The sequence below is a fragment of the Asparagus officinalis genome, chromosome 3 (assembly GCF_001876935.1).
Source record: "Asparagus officinalis chromosome 3, Aspof.V1, whole genome shotgun sequence".
NCBI lineage: Eukaryota > Viridiplantae > Streptophyta > Magnoliopsida > Asparagales > Asparagaceae > Asparagus > Asparagus officinalis.
In genome coordinates this window covers 20,277,508-20,300,895 of record NC_033796.1, presented here as the reverse complement: position 1 = coordinate 20,300,895, position 23,388 = coordinate 20,277,508, and the positions used below count along the sequence as shown (strand labels likewise).

Below are 23,388 nucleotides of genomic sequence, written 5' to 3'. Positions count from 1 at the left end.
TGTCCATTCAACAGTGTCATCTTCATATGCTACAATGAGCAACATCATCAATATGAACATATCCTAATCTACCACACAGTGAAGTAATCTCCTTATCTCTTGCAAAAAGATTGTCAGTTGTGAAGTGAAGTGAGGAAAGTGAAGCAGTCACTACTACAAAAGCCTTAATTATTAACGGTTTTTTAATAACCGTTATTAATAGAGCATAAAAGATTTCATGTGAAGTCAAAATTTCATCTGGACGGCTAATAAAAAAATGGGGGGAAGCCATATTCACTTTATAGCCACATGGTTAAGAAAAACAGTAAATATTATTTCATGGTAAACAGTCATTCTCTAAAAACCCTGACCATCGTCCCCAAAATCCATCGGCCGATGTCTCGATCTCCGTTCAACTACTGAGATCTACCCTCGCCCTCCCCTTTGTAATTGATCCTTGCTCCACCAACTCCGATTATGATGCATAGTTATGGTTTCCTTCAAACCTAATACTGATTTAGATAGAATTTAATGTATTTGAATTGGATATTGGATTTTGACAGGACATTAACCACTCAAGATTATGACGGCGCTGGAGCATGCATGGGATCATCTCTATTGCTTGAATATATAACAAATCAGGTTAATTAAGCACAGTATTGTATGATGTCATTAAATACTTTCTAGCATAAGAATTTTTAGCGTTCCTCTACATAAACCATCTTGTAGTTACTTTTTTCATCTATCTGTTTTATTTTCTGTTATCTGATTAAGATTGTGTCGCAACAATTCTTTTGACAGCTTGTACTTTGTTGAAAAATCAGCTTACCAAAGGAGATAATCCCAATGGGTACTCCTCTCTCTTCAATCTAATCAAATACAGATTTAATTTCAGCCATAGATCCTAATGCAATTTGGTTTCGACTTATTAGATGGTGGATTCTAAATGTCAATATGTGCCTTCTTCGCTTACCATATATTTCAAGAATCACATCAAATAAGTAGGAATTTTGAAAATTTATATTCTTTATTTGTGATGAACTCTTTAATTTTCTATTACTTGATATCATGGGATAGGGTCAGTCTGATTGAGGAGATTATAGTATTCGCATTAACAAAGGTATTATTATTAATGTCATTAACCAAGGTATGAACTTTTTAATATTCTTATCTAACAAACCATTGTTGCATATTGCTATGACAAGGGCAACTTTTTTTTTCTTGGAAATAATTGGCATGCATTGGGTCTACAACTTTATACAAAATCAACGTCATAGAACATACATTGCAGTTACGTTGACCTCATACTTCAAATGGGGTTGAGTTATTATTAAAATTATAAGAAGATAACTTTGGTTCTATTGCTTTTCCTTTCAGATATTTATGCATTCATTGTTTTAAATCTTAGTGTCGTTTGGACTTGAGTGGATCTGGACATCCTCAGTAATTGGTAATTTTAGCTCGAGGTAACAATTCCTCCCTAATTTTACTATCATTTTACCTGTCATTAATATCATTTTATCCTTATTGTTAATTTTGAGCATTAACCTAATGTTTATTTTAGAGGTATTCATTGATGACTGATAAGATTTTGTTTGTTAGATTCACTTTACCTAAACCTTTAATTAAGATGAGCAAAATTATGTTTGTTAACAATTAAAATGAAATTTTAACTAAAAATTGAGAGAGATTTAACTATCATTTAGCATTATATTAGAGTGAACACTGTTCTATTATATGTTATATCACATTCTCTGTCAGGTTTATCCAAACTAGCATTTTGCATATACACTATTCATGGTTTTAGATTTCCATGTAATTCTTGTGTCTCCTACGTTTGCTTTAAGATAGGATGGTGCTCCATGGTTTCCATTAAATCTAATGTCATACATTGGTCACTAGAAAAACTTATTGTATCTATATCTACTCAAAATTCAAATATAATGACATGCTTTGTGAGACTAAGATATTTTATACTTCAATCATCTGTTAGTTTCCATTTGTTAATGAAGTGTCGATTGGCCAATGTGGCTCTCTCTTTGCTATTACATGTCAATCTCACTTTTGAATCATGATATTTGAATATTGCAGTTATAGCCGTTTTAGTGATGAAAAATAAACTCCAATCAATTGCAGATAAATGGCCCACATTATGCATAATCAAGTCAGCGTTTCAAGATAATCAGAGGCCCAATTTGGTCGACTCAGCACGCTGACATCTTGCGAGGACAACTCGAAAGGCCTTACGTGTCGACGACTCGAAAGGTATTACGTGTCGTCCCCTGGCTAAGTCGACTGCTTAATCACTCCACTCGGCCGACCTATCGGCCGACACCTTGTGAGGACGACTCAAAGACGGTACTTCTCAACCACCGGAAGAGTAAAAAGACGACGAAATGCCTTGAGCCCCCTCCCGTGCACTGGCAACCAATCACCTCGCAATTAGTGTCATTAAATGCATTATGGAAGCTATCATTTCTCTGCCCCCAATAGTATTTATGACACATTGGATCACGTCAGCACCGCACACCCCCAATCACTTTGTATTAAATACCAAAGTGACATCTCCTCCACTTGTTGGCCGACACCTGTAAAGCAGAGGCTGACATAGCCGCCATCTCATACTCAGCCAAAGTTACCATTCTACCCTTCTGCCATCATTATAAGTACGGACACTATTTTTAATAACAAGATAAGTTCTTTACTACTACTCACTGTGTTTAAGAACTACTGCAGTTCATTTTCACTTCTCCACTCAAGCAACTCACTAACTTGATTGTCGGAGGAACAACCAGGGAACCCAACCTCGTCTTCTTACGATTTGCTACTTGTGCAGGGAAGAATAGCTTACTCCAAAACCAGACATTCGAAGGGTTAGAGGACATCCGTCAACTTAATTACTCCCCTCATTCGACTGTTTGATATCGTACATCAACAACTACCATGCACGGCTTCAAGCATTTCCTTTTAATGACATTATTTTAAAATTTTAATTTCGTATAATTGTGGGCTTTAATATTACTGTATTGCATGTGACAATGCTTGTTATGGACACATCATAAGTATTTATACATAAAGAACTAGACTAAAAGGAGTACTCTACATAATGTTGTTGCCTTCAACTGAGGCATTGTAGTTTGACTTGCAGCTGTCTATTCTAATATCAATTGGTGGTGAATCCCTCACATAGTTTGACCCACATATGCTACCAACATGAGTGCCCTTTGTTGTCTTCCATGCTTTTAAAATGGTATTTTTATTTATTTATTTGCAGAGACTTGGCTTTGAATTATTTTAGTTACAACATCCCACACATAATGTCTTCTTTTAAGGATCTTATTTGTTTGTGAGTTTATTAGTATATTCTTCTTCTTCCAGTAGATATCAACTGAGGAAGAAGTTAGTATGCAAGGTCTTGACATATCATTTTCTTTAATTAACCTATGCAGGATTTTAAGTCACAATTCCCTAGATGGTCTGACTGGAAATGTGTTTATTGACATGCGAAGTCTAGGGCGATTGAAATTCAATTTCACTTTGACATTAGAATTGTGTGCTTTTTCGTATGTAATTGTGTTCAGGTCATTATTGATTTACTTAAAATATCTTTTATTTACTTCTTTGTAGAAATTTTAGTCAGTAGTTATTTGTCTATTTGTTTCCAAATGGTATAATCTGACTGGTATTATTAAGCGTTTCTAATTGATAAAATTTTCATTACAAGATGTTCCTGTAGGTCCATCTTATGATTGAAGATCTAATCATCGCCGGCAGAGGATAATAAGACCATTAAGTAAAATAAAATTGTATTTTATTTCTTTATATTTTATGCAATTGATATGTTGCTAAAATTTCTGGCGTTCAAAAATGTAATGTGAATTGATTGGTTTATCAATTATTCTATACGTGAGTTGATTGCCGATCATTGTAATAAGTTTAATTTGCTATAGTTTTGAGTATAATATTATCTTTCTGCAGTGAATGTGATTTCTATGAAAACAGAGAAAAGTGATGATATCCAATGTAATAACAACCAGCAATGTGGAGTATTAAATTCAAATTCTTAAATCTTTTAGCAATGGTTGTTAACATTATTAATAGACTTCAGCGCCACTTGGAATTGCTGACGTGTATTTTTTAAATTTCTAATGAAAAATACTCTTATAGCAACAGCTGGAACTTTTGCAACGGTTGTATACTGTTGCAATGAGGTAATTACAATGGCCATATTAGTAATAGACTATTTGTAATGGTTTTAACCATTGCTAATCTATTAGAAACTGTTCAAATTGTTGGTAATAGGCCTAATAACAACAGTTTCAACTGTATCTTATAGAGCCTTTTATAGTAGTGAGTTTGGAATCATAGATAGAGGTTGCCATATGTTCATACACCATTGCCATATTTGGGAAAATGTTCATAAACCATTGCCATATTTGGGGAACCGCACAAGCCATGGTGCATGTTCTAGATGTAAACTTGGTCCAAGTAGATTGTGTTAGTACTATTAATGGTTGAGTGGCGAGGGAAGTATGGCTTGAAAGTGGTTAGTTACCTTTGAGTATAGCAAGGGTCCATGGTGCAGTTTCATTCAAGTTGCATGGTAGAATTAGAACAATGACACAGGACGGAACTACAGTTATGAGGTTGATGTTCTTCTTCCCTAAGAAGTCCCATCGCCTTCTCTGCTACAACTTTTGAGACTGCGTACCACGCCTAACAGCACAACTAAAAAAACAAAAAAAAAAGAGAATTTAGTATTTTCTGATTACTTTTTGTCTTTTCATGTAATAGGTTAAATAGCACTTAAAGACCTTATAGTTTCGCTCACTTTGCACTTATATACTCTCATTTTGTTTCTTGTGACATTTGTACAGCCTAAGTCATTTAAAATTGGCACACTGGTATTGTCTACCATAGTTACATAGTATGCTGTGCATAGTGGATTGTGGTATGAAATCTGGTACGTGATTCGTCACTTAGAAAACTTAGATTCAAAGGGGAGTAGCTTTCTTTGGCACACAAGTTCGGTCAATGGTATGTCATAGTCGTAAATCTTTTTTGAGTGCGCTTAAAGTTTTTCAAAGTATATAGTAGATAGCTAGAAAATAGAAAGCTAGTTATGCATTTTAGTTTCATACAAAATACTTAAATACTTCTTTTTTATGGAGTCCGTTTTTTTTGTTTTTTTTATTTTCTTTTCTCATAGTTTGTGCTGGGTTCATGCTTCTGTTTCATGTTATATTAACATATGTATTTAGATATAGTACAGTCATTCGCTCATATATCCAATTGTGCGCCTCCCTTCACTCGATTTTGCACATTGCATTGTGTCTTGTGCTAGTACAATTAGGGATTTTGCGCCCTACATACTTGTAAGTGATGCAAATTTTGGGGAAACAATTCATATACCAGAGGGAACCGGTTCACAAATGTACCTAGAATTAGTTTGTAGGAACTATATGACAGTTCGAGGGGAGGTCAAGGGAATCACGCAACTATGTTGTCTACTATGCAAATGTGAAAATTTTCAACCGAATGTTCCAATATAACACTAACATGCTAATTCATTCTAAGTGTCAAGTGAGAATATTCAGGTGGAAGTTTTCATCTTTGCATAGTAAAGGGTAAGTTGGAAGTGAACCAAATAATTAATAAACAGTTCGGTTATTATTCATCCAATTATCCGATCATATTCGATTCGCTATCTCATTTAACAGTAAATGAATACTTTTTAGTATTCGATTCATAAAAGAATAGAATATAACCAAATGTGTATTCGATTTACTTGGTCATTAAATATTCGTTTATGTTCTAAATTTATTAAATGGTAGATTAGACATTTTTTAAAAGTTTTAATTAGTTTAGATTGAGGCATAGCTTAAATGGAAGAGGCAATTTAGAGAGTATTTGACAAAAATGATGCTTTGGAGGGCATATTTACAAATATATACAACTGTTGGGTGTATATGCAAACATCTCGAAAAGAATAAGAAAGTTAAAAAAAAGATGTCAGTCCCAAGGTTCGAAATATGACCTGCAATACTAGATCTAAACACCCTGACCATGTGAGCTACCAAATATTAGTGAACGATTAGCGAATATCCCGTATATATACGAATTTGAATATGAATATCATTGTCATATTCGACCCAAATTTGAATTCGAATATTGAAAAATTGACCGAATTCGAATTCAAATTCGAAGTCACTGATGTTCATTCCGATTCGATTGTTTTCTACCCCCAGTAGAGGGTAGTGATATGTCAATTTTAAACAACCTAGGGTATGCAAATGGCACAAAAAAAGTGAGGGTATTTAAGTGCAAAGCAAGTGAAACTATAGGGTATATAGGTGCTATTTAGTCATAACAAAATTCTAAATAAATTATGACAAAACCAAATTAAGTACATGAAAAGAACTTATGCTCACCTTAATCTTCTCACATTCTACCATACTGCTCCATGAGGTTTCATCCAGGGGTTCTTTCGGGAAAATAGATGGTCTATATATTGCACCAACTGATGATGATGTGAGAACAACCTTTTTAAGCATTGGATTATTTTTACATGATCGCAATACATTTAATGTCCCTTTTACTGCAGGATCAATAAGTTCAGCCTTAGGATCCGAACGAGGGATAAAGATGACTGGACTTGCAACATGGAAGACACCCTCACACGCCATTACAGCATCATCAAAGCTGCCTTCTTCCATCAGATCGGCCCTAACCAGATGAAGCCTATCCTTTGCTCCTTCTAGTTCTTGCAAGTGACAATTTTCTTGTAATCTACTGCCATCAACAATTAAATAATAAATTGCATGCAAGTATTATAATAAAACCAGTATGGATGAGAATCAGCTGGAGGACATATCTCATGTACCTGGGTTTCCTACAGTTCCTGTTACATGGTACCCTGACTCGAGGAGCCTCTTAACTAGCCAGGAGGCAACAAAGTCATCGGCACCTGTGACACATACTTTGCCCTTGATGTTATTAGATTTGTTTTCCATCTGCTGCTTGACAACTAATACAGTGCTCTGGAATCTCCATCTATTTTCTTCTTCTTTGTCTATAAACAAAGCAGAGGATTATAATTTGAGCCTTTATATCTGTGTGTAGGATGGAAAGCAACAAAGAAAAAGCGAGTGCACAGGTTAAGCCAAGGCTTCACGGGGAGGAACAATAAAAAGGGGGGGAAAGGAAAGAAAAGGTTTAATTAGCCTAACAGTCAACCCATCGCATATCCCATCCTTGCCAGAATACACCAATCAAAAATACAGTTTGAATTTCTTAACACTCGTCATCTACTTTACTCTCCAGCTATTATTTCAATTAATAAGATTAGCCTAATAATCAAAACCTGTGACTTCTGACTTTATCAAAGAATAACTCTAAAACAATAGAAATAGTTTAGAACTTAGAGAAAAAAATAGAAACATACTGCTGTTTTGATTCGGGCACTATTCCCATCTTACTCTCTGCCTTAAGCCAGTTTTCATTCCGATTTCCAACTGTTATCACCACTAACATGATTGCCCAAAAATCAAAACCCGTTGCTTTGTTACTCGCAGATTAGTAGTAAAGCTAATGATTTAAATAAGAGAAAACATTACTAATTGGATAGTTCCAAATCCAAGTCTCCGAATGTTATATTGATCTACCATCTAGGCCGATGACAATGGTAAAGGTTAGGAGGTGATTTGTGGCAAATCCCATGATTATGTCCTATAACTAGAAAACGACTATTCATGTCCTATACTTTTCTATTCTTAGTCATTGTTTTGATCCTGAATCTTATTATCAATATTAAAATCAGCCCAATAATATCAAGATCAACTAGCTGCATATATATAAATTTACATTTCATATTCTACATAAACGCGAAACTAACATGCCATCTATAATCAAAAAGTTCTGTGGACATGCACTTCAACAACTTGATACAAAGATTAAAGCTTTCGGTCGCATTGATGATAAAAATTGAAACCTTAGAACGTACCTTGGTCCTCTTGAACGATGGTTCAGTGTCCCTTTTCTTTCCCTCAAAAATCTTGGAAATCCACAGCGCGTGCAAATAATAGAAGCACAAACACAGGTCAAGGTTAGGGTTTGGCCTAGTGAAAATGGAGATTGAAATCGACAATGCAAATAACCCATTTTCTGTTTTAAGAAGAGACAACTCGAATCTGATGAGCTGTTAGGGTTAGAATGTAGAATTTGGAACTCTGATTCAAGCTCTTCAAAATGTTTCCCCACTTATGTTCTTTTTTTTTGTTTTTTTTGTTTTTTTTTTTTTTTTTTTTTTTTGGGGGGGGGGGGGGATTGGTCTGTTTAGGGGCTGTTTGATTGGTTTCATAAAAACCAAAAAAAAGAAATCAGTACCAGAAAATCAATAAAATAATATTTTTATCCATTTTCATCCCTAAAACTCACCCATAAAATCTAATAAAATATTATTTTTATCCTCCAACTCATCTCATTTCATCTTCTTTCTTACATTTAAAAATAAACCAAACACAAGAAATGTGTCGCATCATCCAACTCATCACATCTCATCTTATTCCATTTTTAAAAATCACACACATCATCCAATATTATTGTGACAACTCATCCCATCTCATTAAACATTCCTTTCCATCCATTTCTTCAAAAAAAAAAACAAGAAATTGATTTCCTTAAGTATGTGTCACATCATCCAATAATATACCTCCAACTCATCTCATCTCATCTATTTTCTTATTTTTACAAATGAACCAAACACAAACAACCTCAAAACATCATCCAATAATATACCTCCAATTCATTTCCTTATTTTTTTTTAACCAACCAAACAACCTCAAAACAATTTTTTTTTTAAAATCACTCACATCATTCAATAATAAGGTGACAACTCATCTTATCTCATCTCATCTCTTATTCTATAATTTCCTTCTTTTTTAACCCAACCAAACAACCTCAAAACAATTATTATAGGAAATAGGTTTCCTGTTCTTTAATTTCTAAGTTTTTTTTTGCGAAACGAACGGACCCTTAGGGCCTGTTTGTTTCGGAAAAAATGCAGAAAGTGGGGGAAAATGAGGAAAAGAAAATTGATATAGATGAATTTTGGTATTTTCCTTCATTTTCAGATGTTTGGTTTGTCAAAGCTATAAAAGAAAGTGGAGGAGAAAATGTGTTGTCACCATATATTATTGGATGAGATAAGTAATTTTTGATGTTTTCCACCACTTTTCTTGTTTAGGTTCTTTTCTTGTGTTTGGTTCATTCTTAAAACTAAGAAAATAGATGAGAGAAGATGAGTTGTCATTATATTATGGGATGAGTTGTCACCATACTTAGGAAAATCAATTTCCTTTTTTTTTTTTTTGAGGAAATGGATGGAAGGAAATTTTTAATGAGATGGGATGAGTTGTCATCATATTATTGGATGATGTGAGTACTTTTTAAAGATGGTAGAAAGTGAAGTAAAATGAGGTGAGGTGAGTTGGATGAATTGATTGATGTGACACATTTTTTGTGTTTAGTTTATTTTTAAAAATAAGAAATGAGATGAGATGAGATGAGTTGTCACCATATTATTTGTTGATGTGGGAGATTTGTAAGGATAGAAAATGGTGAAAGTGAAGAAAAATGATGAAAGTGAAAAAAATGGGTTTTGGAAACTAAAGGAAACGAACCAAACAGGCCCTAAGTGGGGTCAAAAGAATCATCGTTATTTTTTTGGGGGTTTTTTGCACGTATACCCTTTAAATCTTCAATATTCAAAAATTTACTCTCTAAATTTTGGTATTTGCCAAATTACCTCAGAATCTATATATTAGGTCTTTCTACCCTACACCTTAACAATGTTGATTTCTACACAGACTAATATGAAAATATCCAATAATTTCTAATAGATTTTTGCAACATTTTCCGTTTTAAAGACTAAAACTGCTAAGTGAGAGGGGTTAAAAAATCTGTGGAAGTAGGGGTAAGTTTCCAAATATCAAGATTAGGAGGATAAATTTGAAAATTTGGTAAATTTGGGGGATATATGTGCAAAACCCCTTTTTTTAAGAAAAGACAAGTCAAATTTTTATGATGAGACCGGGGGTTTTAAGAAACCTGGTCCAAACATTTCAAAAATTATTATGAGATGAGGGAGGTCTTTGGCCTCCCCCTCATTATCCCTCCATTCACACCCCATTATGGTGGTGTAACACTCCACTAAGTGGGGGTGACTCTTGGGTACTCAACCTATTCACATTGACTAGTATAAATATATATCATAGGCCTTTGGCCTATGGATGGGTTTCAAACACGTTATCAGCACGAAGTGTTCTTGAATCTCTGAGCCATAAAAAAAATATTTCCTTCCTCTTTTGCGCATTGAGATCTGGTTCGTTGCAGCGGGAGCGTTCGACGGATCATTACAAGGAGGCAGCGTTCTACGGATCTTTAGTATCGATCGTCCCTAGATCTTTGATCTAGAGGTAATTACTATAATCCGTAGAATAATATATGGCAGCCGGAAAATTAACAGAAAAAAGAGAAAATTTTGTTACTGTTCACCGAGGGTTACTGTTCACTCGGGAATTTTTCTGTTTATTAAGCAATTTTATTGTTGTTCATCTAATCTAATTGCTTTCATTATTTGTTGGCATAACTAGTAATTAATACTATTAGTTAATTGCTATTTTTTAAAAAATAAAAAAAATTTAACTGTTACTGTTCATTCCGAATATAAAGATTTTACTGTTCATTTAAAACAGTTTTAATTTTATGTTAAAAATGGTTACTCTTCATCCAAAGCAGTTACTGTTCATCCGAGATATAAATGTTCATAGGATTAATTAGTTGTTGATTAAAATTCGGAAAAACAGTTATATAAATAAAAATAAAAAATTACTGTTCACAAAATGTACCTGTTACTGTTCATTTTATCTTAAAAGTTAGAGCATGTACGTTTTGCACTGTCGCCATCAAAGTCTCATGCACACGTCTCAGAGCCTAACTCTCAAAACCTATCCACATGCAACATCTTTAGATTTTTCATGTTTAATAATTACGGAAGGTCCTGAGATCGCTCTGCCGTTAGTAATCTAAACTAACGGTGCGTATGATATGTCTCCTCGTGGCCCACGGCCGTTAGTAATCTAAACTAACGGTGCGTATGATATGTCTCCTCGTGGCCCACGTAATTATTAAATTTTTTAGGTTATATCTAATTATATGCCTGTTGCATATATTATTATTAAATTACGTGGATGTTTAAATAAATAATGTTGTGGTTTTTGGATCAGCCTGTTTGTCACCAAATTTAAATTCCTTGCATTTTCTTTTCCTTCTGAGAGAGAAATTGTAGTGAGGATATAATTGTAAAAAGTCAAAGACCGGTGTATTCCATTGAAGACGAAGGTATTTTTGCAAAATGCAGGGAGCCCCTAGGGTTTTCCAAATTGTATTTTAATTTTATGTTTTTTGTTATCTTTGGACTGTATAATCGGACTTTGGACACTTTTTATTTTTTGGTGACGGGCTGATCCACGCAACATGTTTATTGCATGAATTTTTAATTCCTTATTATTAATTCATGTCTTTCAAATGCATAGATAAAATGGCTAAAATAGCGAGCGTTGATTTCGAAGTCCTTGACGCTGCTGGCAAGAATTATTTGAGTTGGCATGTGGACCTGAAGTTCCACTTACGTGCCCAGGGCTTATTAGCCACAATTTCAACTCCTGCTCCACCGGCTCCGGCCACTGTTACGGGTAATGCTGTAAATAATGCTGAGGTTGCTACTACAGTGATCGTCTCTGATATAGATAAGGCGAAAGCCATTATCTACATCAGGAGACATATTGATCGGACCCTGAAGGCCGAATACCTGACTGTAGAGGACCCAAAGGAATTGTGGACTGCACTTGAGGACCGATACAAACATCAGAAAGATGTGATCCTCCCACGTGCACGTTATGAGTGGGAAAACCTCCGACTTCAGGACTTTAAGTCCGTAGCTGAGTATAACTCAGCACTTCATAATATCACCTCACGCCTGAAGTTGTGTGGTGAAGAAGTTTCGGAGGAACGCATGTTGGAGAAGACTTGCACATCCTTCCACGAGAAGGATGCAATCCTCATGCAACAGTACCGCGAACGAAAGTTCAAAAAGTATTCTGAATTGCACTCCACCCTTCTGATGGCGGAGCAAAACAGAGAATTGCTTTTGGCCACTCATAACCTACGCCCTGCAGGCTCAGCTCCTCTACCCGAAGCTCACATGTTTACTTCCCAGAAGCAGAAGAAAAAGCATAAGGGTAAATTCAACAAGGGAAAAGCCCCTAAGTGGCAGGCCAGATGCCCACCCCAGAAAAACAACCCTCCCCAGAGCAGCAATAGTGAGGGAAAGAAGAAGTGGAAGAAGAAGACCACTGAGCTGTCGTCCATTCCCAAGAACACTTGGGAGGACAAATGCCACAGATGTGGCATGACTGGACATTGGTCCAGAAACTATTGCACTCCGCGACACCTCCAAGATCTGTATCAAGCGAGCTTGAAGTCTCCTGTTGAAACAAATCTGGTGGAAAAGCAGCCGTCTACTCAGTTCATTGCTGATGACTTCGAAACGGATGATCTTCTCGACTAGATCCATATTATCTTTATATGCATTTAAATTCTCATAATACTTTCATCTTTAGTTCTTTACTTTCCATGTAATGCACTTTACTTTTCAATAAAAATAGTTATTTTCTTTAGATTAAAATATTACATTCATGTTATAGATGAAGTGTGAGTGCCTTGTGGACAGTGCCTCGACGCACACAATCCTTCGCGAAAGAAGCTATTTCAATAGCTTATATGATTATGACGATCCTGTAATTACGATTTCGGGACTATCTAACATAATAGAAGGATTTGGTGAAGCAATGATATTGCTCCCAAATAAAACGAGACTAATAATAAAAGATGCATTATTCTCTCCGAAATCTAATAGAAACCTCATAAGTTTCAAGGATATTCGTTTAAACGAATATCACTTAGAAACCAATGATATAAATGAGGATGGGTATTTGTATGTAACTCGTCAAAAAAATGGTTCAAAAACTATCTTAGAACGATTCAAGGGACTCCCGTCGGGTCTCTATCATACATATATTCAACCAGTAGAAGCTAACATGATTGTGCACCAGAAGTGCCATTCTTCGACGAAATTTAAACTTTGGCATAACAGACTAGGTCACCCAGGATCAGCAATGATGCACCGCATCATGAGCCAATCAAGTGGACACAACCTGAAGAACCTGAAGATTCTTCAGAAGGGTGATTACTTATGCCTATCTTGTTTCCAAGGTAAACTGATCACGAGACCTTCCCTTCTGAAAGTGGGATTAGAGTCTCCTAGCTTCTTGGAGAGAATACATGGCGATATTTGTGGGCCTATTCACCCCGAAAGTGGACCATTTAGGTACTTTATGGTACTTATAGATGCATCAACCAAGTGGTCCTACGTGTGCCTTTTATCCACCCGCAACTTAGCTTTTTCAAAGCTATTGGCACAAATTATTAAATTGCGGGCTCATTTCCCTGATAATCAAATCAAGAAATTACGTCTTGATAATGCGGGAGAATTCACTTCACAAGTCTTTCAAGACTATTGCCTAGCAACTGGCATCGAAGTCGAATATCATGTAGCACATGTTCACACCCAGAACGGGTTAGCAGAATCTCTAATTAAGAGATTGCAATAGATTGCTCATCCATTGTTGATGCAATCACAGTTGCCTATTGAGGCTTAGCGTCATGCCATATTGCATGCCGCATCGCTTATCAGAATACGGCCCTCTGGTGGCCATATTTTGTCACCAATGTAGCTTGCTTATGGTGCACCTCCGAATATCTCACATTTGAGAGTGTTTGGTTGTGCAGTTTACGTCCCAATTGCTCCTCCACAAAGGACCAAAATGGGTCCACAGCGTCGTTTGGGTATCTATATGGGGTTTGATTCGCCCTCTATAATAAGATACCTTGAACCCCAGACGGGTGACGCATTTAAGGCACGTCTTGATGATTGTGAATTTGTTGAGGATTCATTTCCTAAACTTGGCACACAGTCCAGGAAGCCTGACGCTTCTAAGACCATTTCTTGGAACACCAAGACTTTGTCTCATTATGATCCGCGTACTAGTCAATGTGAAGATGAGATCCTGAAGATTCTTCATCTTTAGAATATAGTACATTTACTTCCGGATAAATTCACTGATAACCAGAAGATTGTCAGATCACACATCCCTGCTGTCAACACGTCAGCTAGGATTGACATCCCCAAAGATGGATGCAATCCGCCGACAGCAGAAACGGCTGTACCTCAATTGAAAAGAGGACGCCCACCAGGTTCGAAGGACAAAGTCCATCGTAAAAGAAAAAATCCTGGAGAAATAAAGATGAACCCAACACAGGATACTGAGCTCAGACCAGCTTCCTCTCCCCTCCTAGATTCCCCTGAAGAGGAACAAATAGGAGAAACATCATTAAATTTTGTACGTACTGAGGAGGTACTGGACAGAAAAAACACAGTCGTCGACGATGACTTTGCGTTCGATATTGCCGTTAACGTCACTGAATACGACGATGACATCGAACCACGGTCTCTAGCGGAATGTAAACGCAGAGACGATTGGCCAAAGTGGAACGAGGCAATAGGAGTAGAGCTGGACTCACTCTTGAAACGCGAAGTCTTTGGACCAGTAGTCCAAACACCTGAAAGTGTAAAACCTGTGGGATATAAGTGGGTCTTCATCAGAAAAAGAAATGAACACAACGAGGTTGTGCGCTACAAAGCACGGCTTGTAGCACAAGGTTTTTCCCAAAGACCGGGAATAGACTATGAAAAAACATATTCTCCGGTTATGGATGTGAATACCTTTCGATTCCTAATAAGCCTCTCATCTCTGGAAGGCCTAGAAATGCAGCTCATGGACGTTGTGACTGCATATCTATATGGCAATATAGATAAAGATATCTATATGAAACTCCCTGAAGGATATAAAATTCTACCAAAGATAGCAGATAGACCTCGGGACGTCTATTCTGTTAGGCTTCAAAGATCATTATATGGTCTTAAGCAATCGGGGAAAATATGGTATAACAGACTAAGTGAGTTCCTTGCTACGCAAGGATTCACAAATGATAAAGTCTGCCCGTGTATCTTTATAAAAAGATCGGGAACAGGATTCATTATAGTCGTCGTCTATGTCGACGACTTAAATCTCATTGGATCTCCTGCAGAGATAGCTGGGATATCTGAAAGCCTTAAGAATACTTTTGAAATGAAAGACCTAGGCAAAATAAAGTATTGTCTTGGCTTACAGATTAAACACCTTAAGGGTGGTATCCTGTTACACCAATCCACATATACACGGAAATTACTTAAAAATTTTCGAATGGATAAATGTCATCCTCTTAGTATACCAATGGTTGTTCGATTATTGGATGTAAATAACGACCCCTTCCGTCCGCTGGAAGATGGAGAGGAAATGCTAGGTCCTGAAGTACCTTACCTCAGTGCCATTGGAGCACTATTATATCTGGCTAATTGTACGCGTCCCGATATAGCGTTTTCAGTTAACCTACTAGCCAGATACAGTGCAGCGCCCACAAAGCGCCACTGGAATGGAGTTAAGCATCTTCTGCGCTACCTCCAAGGGTCTATAGACCTGGGATTATATTTCCCGAAGGGTGGGTCTCCCACCTTAATTGGTTATTCAGATGCAGGTTACAGGTCTGATCCCCACACCGAGAAATCACAAACCGGATTTGTGTTTACATTCGGTGGTACGGCCATCTCCTGGAGGTCTGTCAAGCAAACCACTGTAGCAATCTCATCCAACCATTCCGAACTCCTCGCGATCCATGAAACCAGCAAAGAATGTGTTTGGCTTCGTTCTGTCATTCAGCACATCTTAGTGTCTACCGGCCTGAAGACTGGTGACCTTGAGCCAACTACTATATTTGAAGACAATGCAGCCTGCGTTGCTCAACTTCAGTCTGGCTTCATCAAGGGTGACAAGACGAAGCACATATCTCCCAAGTTTTTCTGGACGCACGATCTTCAAGAGGAGGAGCAGGTTAAAGTACAGCAGATCCAATCATGTAATAATTTAGCTGACTTGTTCACTAAGGCTCTGCCTAGATGTACTTTTGTAAAACTTGTAAAAGGAATAGGGATGAGACATCTGAAAGACCTACAAGCCTGAAGCTTGTATGGTTCAGGGGGAGTAACCTATGGGTTGTACTCTTTTTCCTTAGGCTGATGGTTTTTTCCCACTGGGTTTTCCACAGCTAAGGTTTTAACGAGGCAAACAAGTTTACTCTGGATCCAGAAGTATCCACCCCATTAGCTTTACGAACCCTGAAGTGTTCATAAGCTAAACCCAAGGTAATGGATGGATAAGGGGGAGTATTATGAGATGAGGGAGGCCTTTGGCCTCCCCCTCATTATCCCTCCATTCACACCCCATTATGGTGGTGTAACACCACACTAAGTGGGGGTGACTCTTGGGTACTCAACATATTCACATTGACTAGTATAAATATATATCATAGGCCTTTGGCCTATGGATGTGTTTCAAACAAAAATAAATTTTTTGGTTTTTTTCTAAATATTAGTCTTCCCTCAAATCTTCACAATACCATATTAGTCCCTCAATATCTTTGAAATTTCTCATAAGTCCTTCAAACACTAAGGGACCTTACAAATTGGTCCCTCAATGACCAAACCCTCAGCTTGTGTTCCCCCAAAAACCTCAGTACTCATAAAAACATATGCTGAGCAGTATTCCCCTTGCCTATTTACAAAGAAGAAGAATTTAATGATCTGCATTTTTTAAATCAAAATCTCCATCAAAATGAATGCTTTTATCATTATAAGATCATATCAAAAATCATTTGAAATTATTGAGTTCACAAAACTAGATATCTCCTGTGCTTTTTAGGAACAACAACAATATCAACAAATATCCCACAAGTATCCTGAAAAAAATCAAAAAAGAAAAAAAAATGAAACTTGTAGGTACAAAAATTTGTAACAGCTTAGAATCTTACTTCTAAGCTATCTAGGTTGAAACATGGAAACACTTATTTCATTCAAAGTACATGAATCTTGATTGCTTGACGATGTATCTACTTCGAAAGGGCCTCTTCTTGCAGCAAATCCCGGCTGTTTAGGCTGCGGCAATGATGCAAGATCACTACCAAGCATTAGCACCACAGATGACATCAATGGCCTATCTTCTGGATGTTCTTGGACACATAATAACCCGAGTTTTATGCATCTTAGGGCTTCGTTCGTTGGAAATGAGTAACCCATTGACTCGTCTACTAGTTGCAAGCTCTTACCCTCTTTCCATAAACTCCATGCCTGTTCAAAAATCAGAATTATTTCAGGTCCCGATTAAAAAAATTAACCTGAGGGCTTATGCATCAACGAAACAAGAGGGGTAGTAAGGTCAAAACAAGGATACTAATGGGGTGTATGTGCAATTAACCCAAAATTAAACACTTACATGTGCAACAAGGTTTATATGAGGGGGTATGGCATACACTCCTCTGTTCTTTTTACCACTTATGATTTCGAGTACTAGAACGCCAAAGCTGAATACATCGGACTTCACTGAAAAGATCCCGTCCATTGCATACTCAGGAGACATATATCCACTGTATTTTGACACGTGAGAAGATAATTGTCTACGTCCCGACAACTTTTCTGGTATTAAAATCTGTCTCATCACCACCAAAGATTCTGGCCATGCCAAAGTCTGAAATCTTTGGGTTCATGTCTTCATCCAGAAGAATATTGCTAGCTTTGAGATCTCTATGAATGATCCGAAATCTTGAATCTTGGTGAAGGTAGAGAAGTCCACGAGCAATCCCCACAATGATCTGATGTCGCATTTTCCAATCTAATAATGCTGCTCTTTCTTTCTCTGCAAGTAAAATTTGAAAATGGTAATTCTACAGGAACAGCAGAAGATACATGCTTCTCCATAGGTTACTATTACATTGAAGCTTTCAGGACTTAAATAAATGGAGAACACCGAACACCTTTAAAATGTACAAAAATCTTTTCCAGGATATTCAGGAAAGTTCAATCAAAGAAATTTGGGAACACAAATTTGTAGACTGAAATAAAAGAAATTAGTTGGTTTTATCATCATCCTAACCGTAATAAAGTTATAATTAACATCATGTTGATTTATCGAATGAGAAATCATCAAATGACAAGCAAACAATGAATTATGAAAATTCTAAAACTCTAGATTGTGAAAGTGCATAATCGTGACAGATGATTGATCATAATATAATGATAAATGATAGAGTCCTCCCCTCAAAATCCTACTGGGTAAAAGTATTGCAGCAACATATCATAGTATATCTCTATCTTTAATGTAATGAAAGAGACGAGAAAATACCAAACAGGAAGGCATCCAAGCTTCTGTTAGGCATGTATTCGTATATCAGCATCCTTTCCTCTCCCTGAATACAGCAACCAAGAAGCCTGACAAGGTTTCTGTGCTGAAGTTTGGCAATAAGAACGATCTCGTTTTTGAACTCTTCAAGGCCTTGTATTGATGTCTTGGCAAGTCTTTTAACAGCTATCTCCTGATTGTCTTCAAGTGTTCCCTAAAATTTGATAAACATTTATTTAAGTATTGTCCTTATGAATTATATTGCCAGTTTAAACCGTCATTACTGCAATGCTGATATCATGCTAATTTAATTACAGTAACAATACACTTATACAGTTCCATTGTGCTTTAAAAAAGTTAAAACAACGTTACTCTAAAAATTAAGTTAAACAGGGATGCTAAAATTTCATTATTCATAATCTTTTATAAGTATCTTTTCAGGGGTTTCTGATCAAAGTTATGTGGGGCAATGGTTAACGTGTACAATCAAAAAAAGATGTTTACCTTGTACACTGGTCCAAAACCACCCTCTCCAAGTTTATTTTCATCTGAGAAGTAGTCTATAGAAGCAGCAATGGTAGCAAAATCAAATATAGGAAGATCCAGATCTCCTGGTTCATGATTTGACTTTTCATTGAAGGAAGTCATTGCACCTAATAGAACTGGAAAAAAAAAGAAAAAAAAGACTTGAGATATAAATCCCTATCAAATATTATTTTTTGGATATCAGTCCTTACAACTCAGTGTTTGGATATGAGTCCTTGAACAATATGAGTAATACTTCTAAAGATTCCCCCTACTCAGTTATCATCCAAATCTAAGAAAACATACTATCAAAGGATAACATAGAAAGAGAACCAACAAATTTATTTTCATTTAAACTAATAAGACTTTGAAATTTGATGTAGGATCCTTGACGGACAATTTCATGGAGGATTAGGAGAATTACGAGCTACACGTATTATTGACTTCCGCAAAGAAACAATCATATTTTTTAATCCGGAAGACAAATTCTGACATATTATATATGTAAATCGCCTATCTCGATGAGACGGAGCTAACCATATTGTCAGATTTTTAATTTATCATCAGTAATACCTAGTTTTGGCTGAAATTTAAAAATAATCAGGCTTTAGTTTATTTAGTAATAAAGTTGGAGTCTATTTAGATTAGAAAATAAATTCAATTTTAGAGTCAAATTAGATTAGGAAACAAATTCAAGTTTGATTCATGATTTGTTTCCTTTATTATAGGGAGTCTTTTTAGAATAAAATTTGTTACTTTTTATTTTTTTGTAATTCTAGTCTTACTATAAGTCTTATTTGTTTTTCTATTTAAGAAGAGGCATGTAACCCCAAAGGAAAAATAACTTGTTTTATCAATAAAATTTCTCTTTCAATATTTTATTCGTGGATTCGGAGATTGTTCTTTGTGGATTCAAAGAACGTCCCCTTGGTGGATTCCGAGGTTTTACTTCCGTGCTGCGTCAAAATTGGTCTTAAAACCATGAGAAAAGTCATAGCAAGTCTTAGTTTCCCTCCTCTTTCTTGAAAGAGTGAATAAATCACTAGTTATTTTTCAAAATAAGGTTATTGAGAGGTATATTAATCATTGTATACATAATGGTATCATCTTACATTTCTTTACATACTTTTCATTCCAGACTTTTCCTTTTTAAGTAAATTTGTAGAAAAACTCTATTTTTGTACGACCTTCAATATACTGCTACACAGATGACATATGCTCGTGTCCTTGGTCACCCCTCAAAGATGAAATGTAGACAAAAAAGGACAGGCAAAAAGGGAAAAAATTATGAATTTTAAGAGAAATAATAAACAGGTCCATAATTGGATATGAGTGAAGGACATGAAATTTAAGAGCTTAGAGTTTATTAACAACTCAAGTTAAGACTAAATTGAGATTAGGATATATTCATATTAAGAGACAAGACTCATTTCCTATGAACCTCACATTGTTAAGGACTTGTATCCAAAAATGAACTTATAAAAAAACTAATCAATATCCTAAAAACAAAGAAAATATCAAATTATATTTGTGTTTCAATCAATGTATTTTATATAATATAATCGAATCACAAGAATGTAGCCAATTTAATTCACCTCTTCGTTTTTTCTTCCTTCTCCAAAGGAAACAACCAACACAAGTTAGTAGCAATGCTGCAGCAACAAGGCTCACCGCGACCGCAACTATTGTGCTCTGAGTTTTGCCAGATGACACATCTGAAACACGTCCACATCATCATCACCTTGTGAACATATATCTTCAAAGTTCTTTCGTTAAAGACTACAATATGAGTTATGATTGATCAACATACCAAACAATCTGGATGCCTATGCTTTGTTCTATAGCAAATAAAAAAACATGCGAGATATTGTGATGATGTGTACATGGGTGTGGATGAAGAAAATTTGGTCCATGTTCATTGTTTGATTGATCAATGTTGATATATGAGAGGACATGATAAAGAGATTATTGTATAGTTAAACCTTGTGCTAGAAGTTGGTTCTGTTAGGTAATTAAAAGCAAGGGGTCAAACTGACCAACTATTTTTAGGTAATTAAAAAGACATGGCGGAAGCTTCAGGTTCAAAAAAAGAACAATGAAGATGGGTCATAGAAGGTAGGCAACTTTGAAAAGTAATCCAAATTGAAAGCAACCTATAACAACTATCCTAGCTGAATGTGGTCTTGTTTTTGACCTACCAATGTGAAGGGAAATTCACCTAGACAACTACAGTTCAAACTCCTCAATAATATTTTATGTGTGGCTAGATATGGACTGGGCAGACTAAGTCATTAATGCAACTTCTACATAATTATTGAACAGACATACAGATATCAGTCATCCAACTTTACAGTTCATAAAATTAAAACTAGAAACTGAATTAGAAAAAAACTACGTACCAAGATCAGCAGCAGCCAGCCGTACATACAAATCCTGTCCTGACCCAACAAAGTTCCTTATATCAAACAGATTACCGATCCAAATAATGCACCCGCTCCCTCCCCCGCTCACGTTGGCGCTCGCATACGCCGTACACGAGCAATTCCCCAAACACAAGCGCCTACACTGATCCAAATTCAAATTCATGTCCACAGTACAGTTATCGGATTGTGGCAGCTTCACATTGCTCACCGTTACAAATCCGTCCGTCCCGTTCTTGCAATCCAACGGCGTCCTTCTCTTGCACCCATCATGCCCGTCCCTCAAATTCCAATTTGAAGGATTCTTGGGATCAAAACCCTGTAAACAACTGCATAATGGCGAATCATTCGCATCACATAGCCCGTAAGGACCGCATTGCCCTATATCATCGCACAAATCCTTCGGCGCATTCCAGAAAAAGTTCCATTGATTAGCGTCCGGTAACCACAGCGCGCGCTGAGCAAAACCTGTTGAGTTAACTAGCAGCCTTGATATATATGACCGATTAATAACACTGTAAAAGTACACAACTTCTGAAGCGTTATTCACGAAATTGAACTGAAAGCCTCTGTAAGTGCTCATATCCGGTATCCCACTTAAGTGTGTACCATCCCAAGCGCCGCTTCGCCAAATTGGGGTGGAATCTCGACAGAAATAGATATCAGGATCGCCTCTGATGTCCATGAAACCATGGTAAGGTCCCGGCGAGGGATCATTTTCGCTAGCCCATGCTACAAGTGTGCGATTGATCCCAGTGGTCAGGTCGACGCCCAGTTTCATACCGGGGATCAATGTGTCGGTCAAGTAGTTGAACCCTTGCCATCCGTAATTGCCACTGGTGTCTCCGTCCTGCATTACAACGAGATTTCCATTCTCAAGAAGCTGCGCTATCGGACTGGTTAACTCCACCGTCGAGTTTGGACTGGTCCAGACGACTGTCGAGTTCTGACTCGTGATTGTGAGCCTGCCGTCCTTGGTTACTGACAAGACTCCGGTCGAGTTGACGAGGGGGCTTGCACGGTTGGCGACCCAGAGTATGGTGTGGTCGGATATCTGGTTGTACCATAGACCGATATATCGGTTGTCTGAATTTGGCGGATTGAAGAAGCCCAAAGCGAAGGTTCCGGTGGCCGAGACTAGGGTTTCGTTGTCGGCGAGGGGATTGCTCGGGGTTATGGTGTCTCTGGCAGTGGAGAAGGATAAGAGGAGGAGGAGAAGGAAGAGGAGGAGCACAATTGGCTCCATTTATTTTTTTCCCCCCTTCTGGTTTCCCTTCAAACAAGCTTAGCTAGTAACAAACTTTTGTCTTAAAACATATAATGTTGCTGGCACTTTAGGATGTGCTGTTGCACGAGGACAAACTGGGCCATTCACTGAGAGAGCATGTAACGCATGGGGTCGGTAGCGACCCACAAGAGTCATAAATGATAATGATTATTCCATCAAGTATTGGGATTGTTTTTTCAAAGTAGAAGATTCGGTGGTTGGGATATGAAGGAAAAAATGGACAAAGACGTGTGCAACTTTTCCCAGTTTTTTCAAAGACTGAAAATGGTGCCTAAAAATAGTTGCACATATGGAATTAAAAACAGTCAATTTTGATCAATTGTTTTGTCAAAGTTCTATATATGTCATATTTAAAGAATTTTATAATCTTACCGAAAGACTAATAGATAAGAGGGATGATGAGGAGCCATTGGACATATCCTGCTTTTTCCTTTTCTTCTAGAGCGAAAAAAAAAGTCTGAAGTAAATGGTTAAAATGTCCAATAAGCGAGAGCACTCCAAGTTGATAATTACGTCAAGGAGTACTCCACCAGATAAAAGCTGCGATTAAACTAATGAAGGGGTTACATGAGACCCAGACTGTTTCTTGGTGAGATCTCAGACTTTTCCCCACTTTCCCCCATTCTTTTTAATATTATTACTGACGAAGAACTGAATTTTCAGATATACGTCTGAACTAGTTTGTTACGTAGTTAGTTTAGGTTAATTTATCCTGTTTCTAGACTTTATT

General features: G+C 36.7%; 3 protein-coding genes across 3 annotated transcripts; 1 reads left to right on the top strand and 2 right to left on the bottom strand.

Annotated features, from left to right (window-relative positions):
• Positions 718 to 8,266, bottom strand: LOC109834738 (tetraketide alpha-pyrone reductase 1-like). Its single transcript, XM_020402761.1, has 5 exons — positions 7,982 to 8,266; positions 6,863 to 7,051; positions 6,411 to 6,742; positions 4,617 to 4,695; positions 718 to 803 (listed from the first exon to the last, which is right to left on the bottom strand). The coding sequence occupies exons 2-5, from the start codon at positions 6,990 to 6,992 to the stop codon at positions 718 to 720; spliced, it is 627 nt and encodes a 208-aa protein (XP_020258350.1). The 5' UTR covers positions 6,993 to 7,051; positions 7,982 to 8,266.
• On the top strand, positions 11,579 to 12,607 carry LOC109834737. The gene has a single exon (XM_020402760.1). It carries the CDS (start codon positions 11,579 to 11,581, stop codon positions 12,605 to 12,607), a length of 1,029 nt encoding a protein of 342 aa, XP_020258349.1.
• LOC109833281 (receptor-like serine/threonine-protein kinase SD1-8) lies at positions 16,920 to 22,880 on the bottom strand. Its single transcript, XM_020400888.1, has 7 exons — positions 21,350 to 22,880; positions 20,546 to 20,665; positions 18,930 to 19,087; positions 18,429 to 18,639; positions 17,705 to 17,942; positions 17,523 to 17,673; positions 16,920 to 17,377 (listed from the first exon to the last, which is right to left on the bottom strand). Exons 1-7 carry the CDS (start codon positions 22,614 to 22,616, stop codon positions 17,069 to 17,071), a joined length of 2,454 nt encoding a protein of 817 aa, XP_020256477.1. The 5' UTR covers positions 22,617 to 22,880; the 3' UTR covers positions 16,920 to 17,068.

Coding starts and splice junctions, on each gene's coding strand:
- LOC109834738 (XM_020402761.1), bottom strand. CDS start 6,992: ATGGAAAACAAATCTAATAACATCAAGGGCAAAGTATGTGTCACAGGT. Junction 4,696..6,410: donor TAGAATGTGAGAAGATTAAG/GTGAGCATAAGT, acceptor TTGTGCTGTTAG/GCGTGGTACGCAGTCTCAAA. Junction 804..4,616: donor AGAACATCAACCTCATAACT/GTAGTTCCGTCC, acceptor TCCTTTGGTAAG/CTGATTTTTCAACAAAGTAC.
- LOC109834737 (XM_020402760.1), top strand. CDS start 11,579: ATGGCTAAAATAGCGAGCGTTGATTTCGAAGTCCTTGACGCTGCTGGC.
- LOC109833281 (XM_020400888.1), bottom strand. CDS start 22,616: ATGGAGCCAATTGTGCTCCTCCTCTTCCTTCTCCTCCTCCTCTTATCC. Junction 20,666..21,349: donor GCTGGCTGCTGCTGATCTTG/GTACGTAGTTTT, acceptor GACGTGTTTCAG/ATGTGTCATCTGGCAAAACT. Junction 17,674..17,704: donor AGAAAAGTTGTCGGGACGTA/GACAATTATCTT, acceptor GTCAAAATACAG/TGGATATATGTCTCCTGAGT.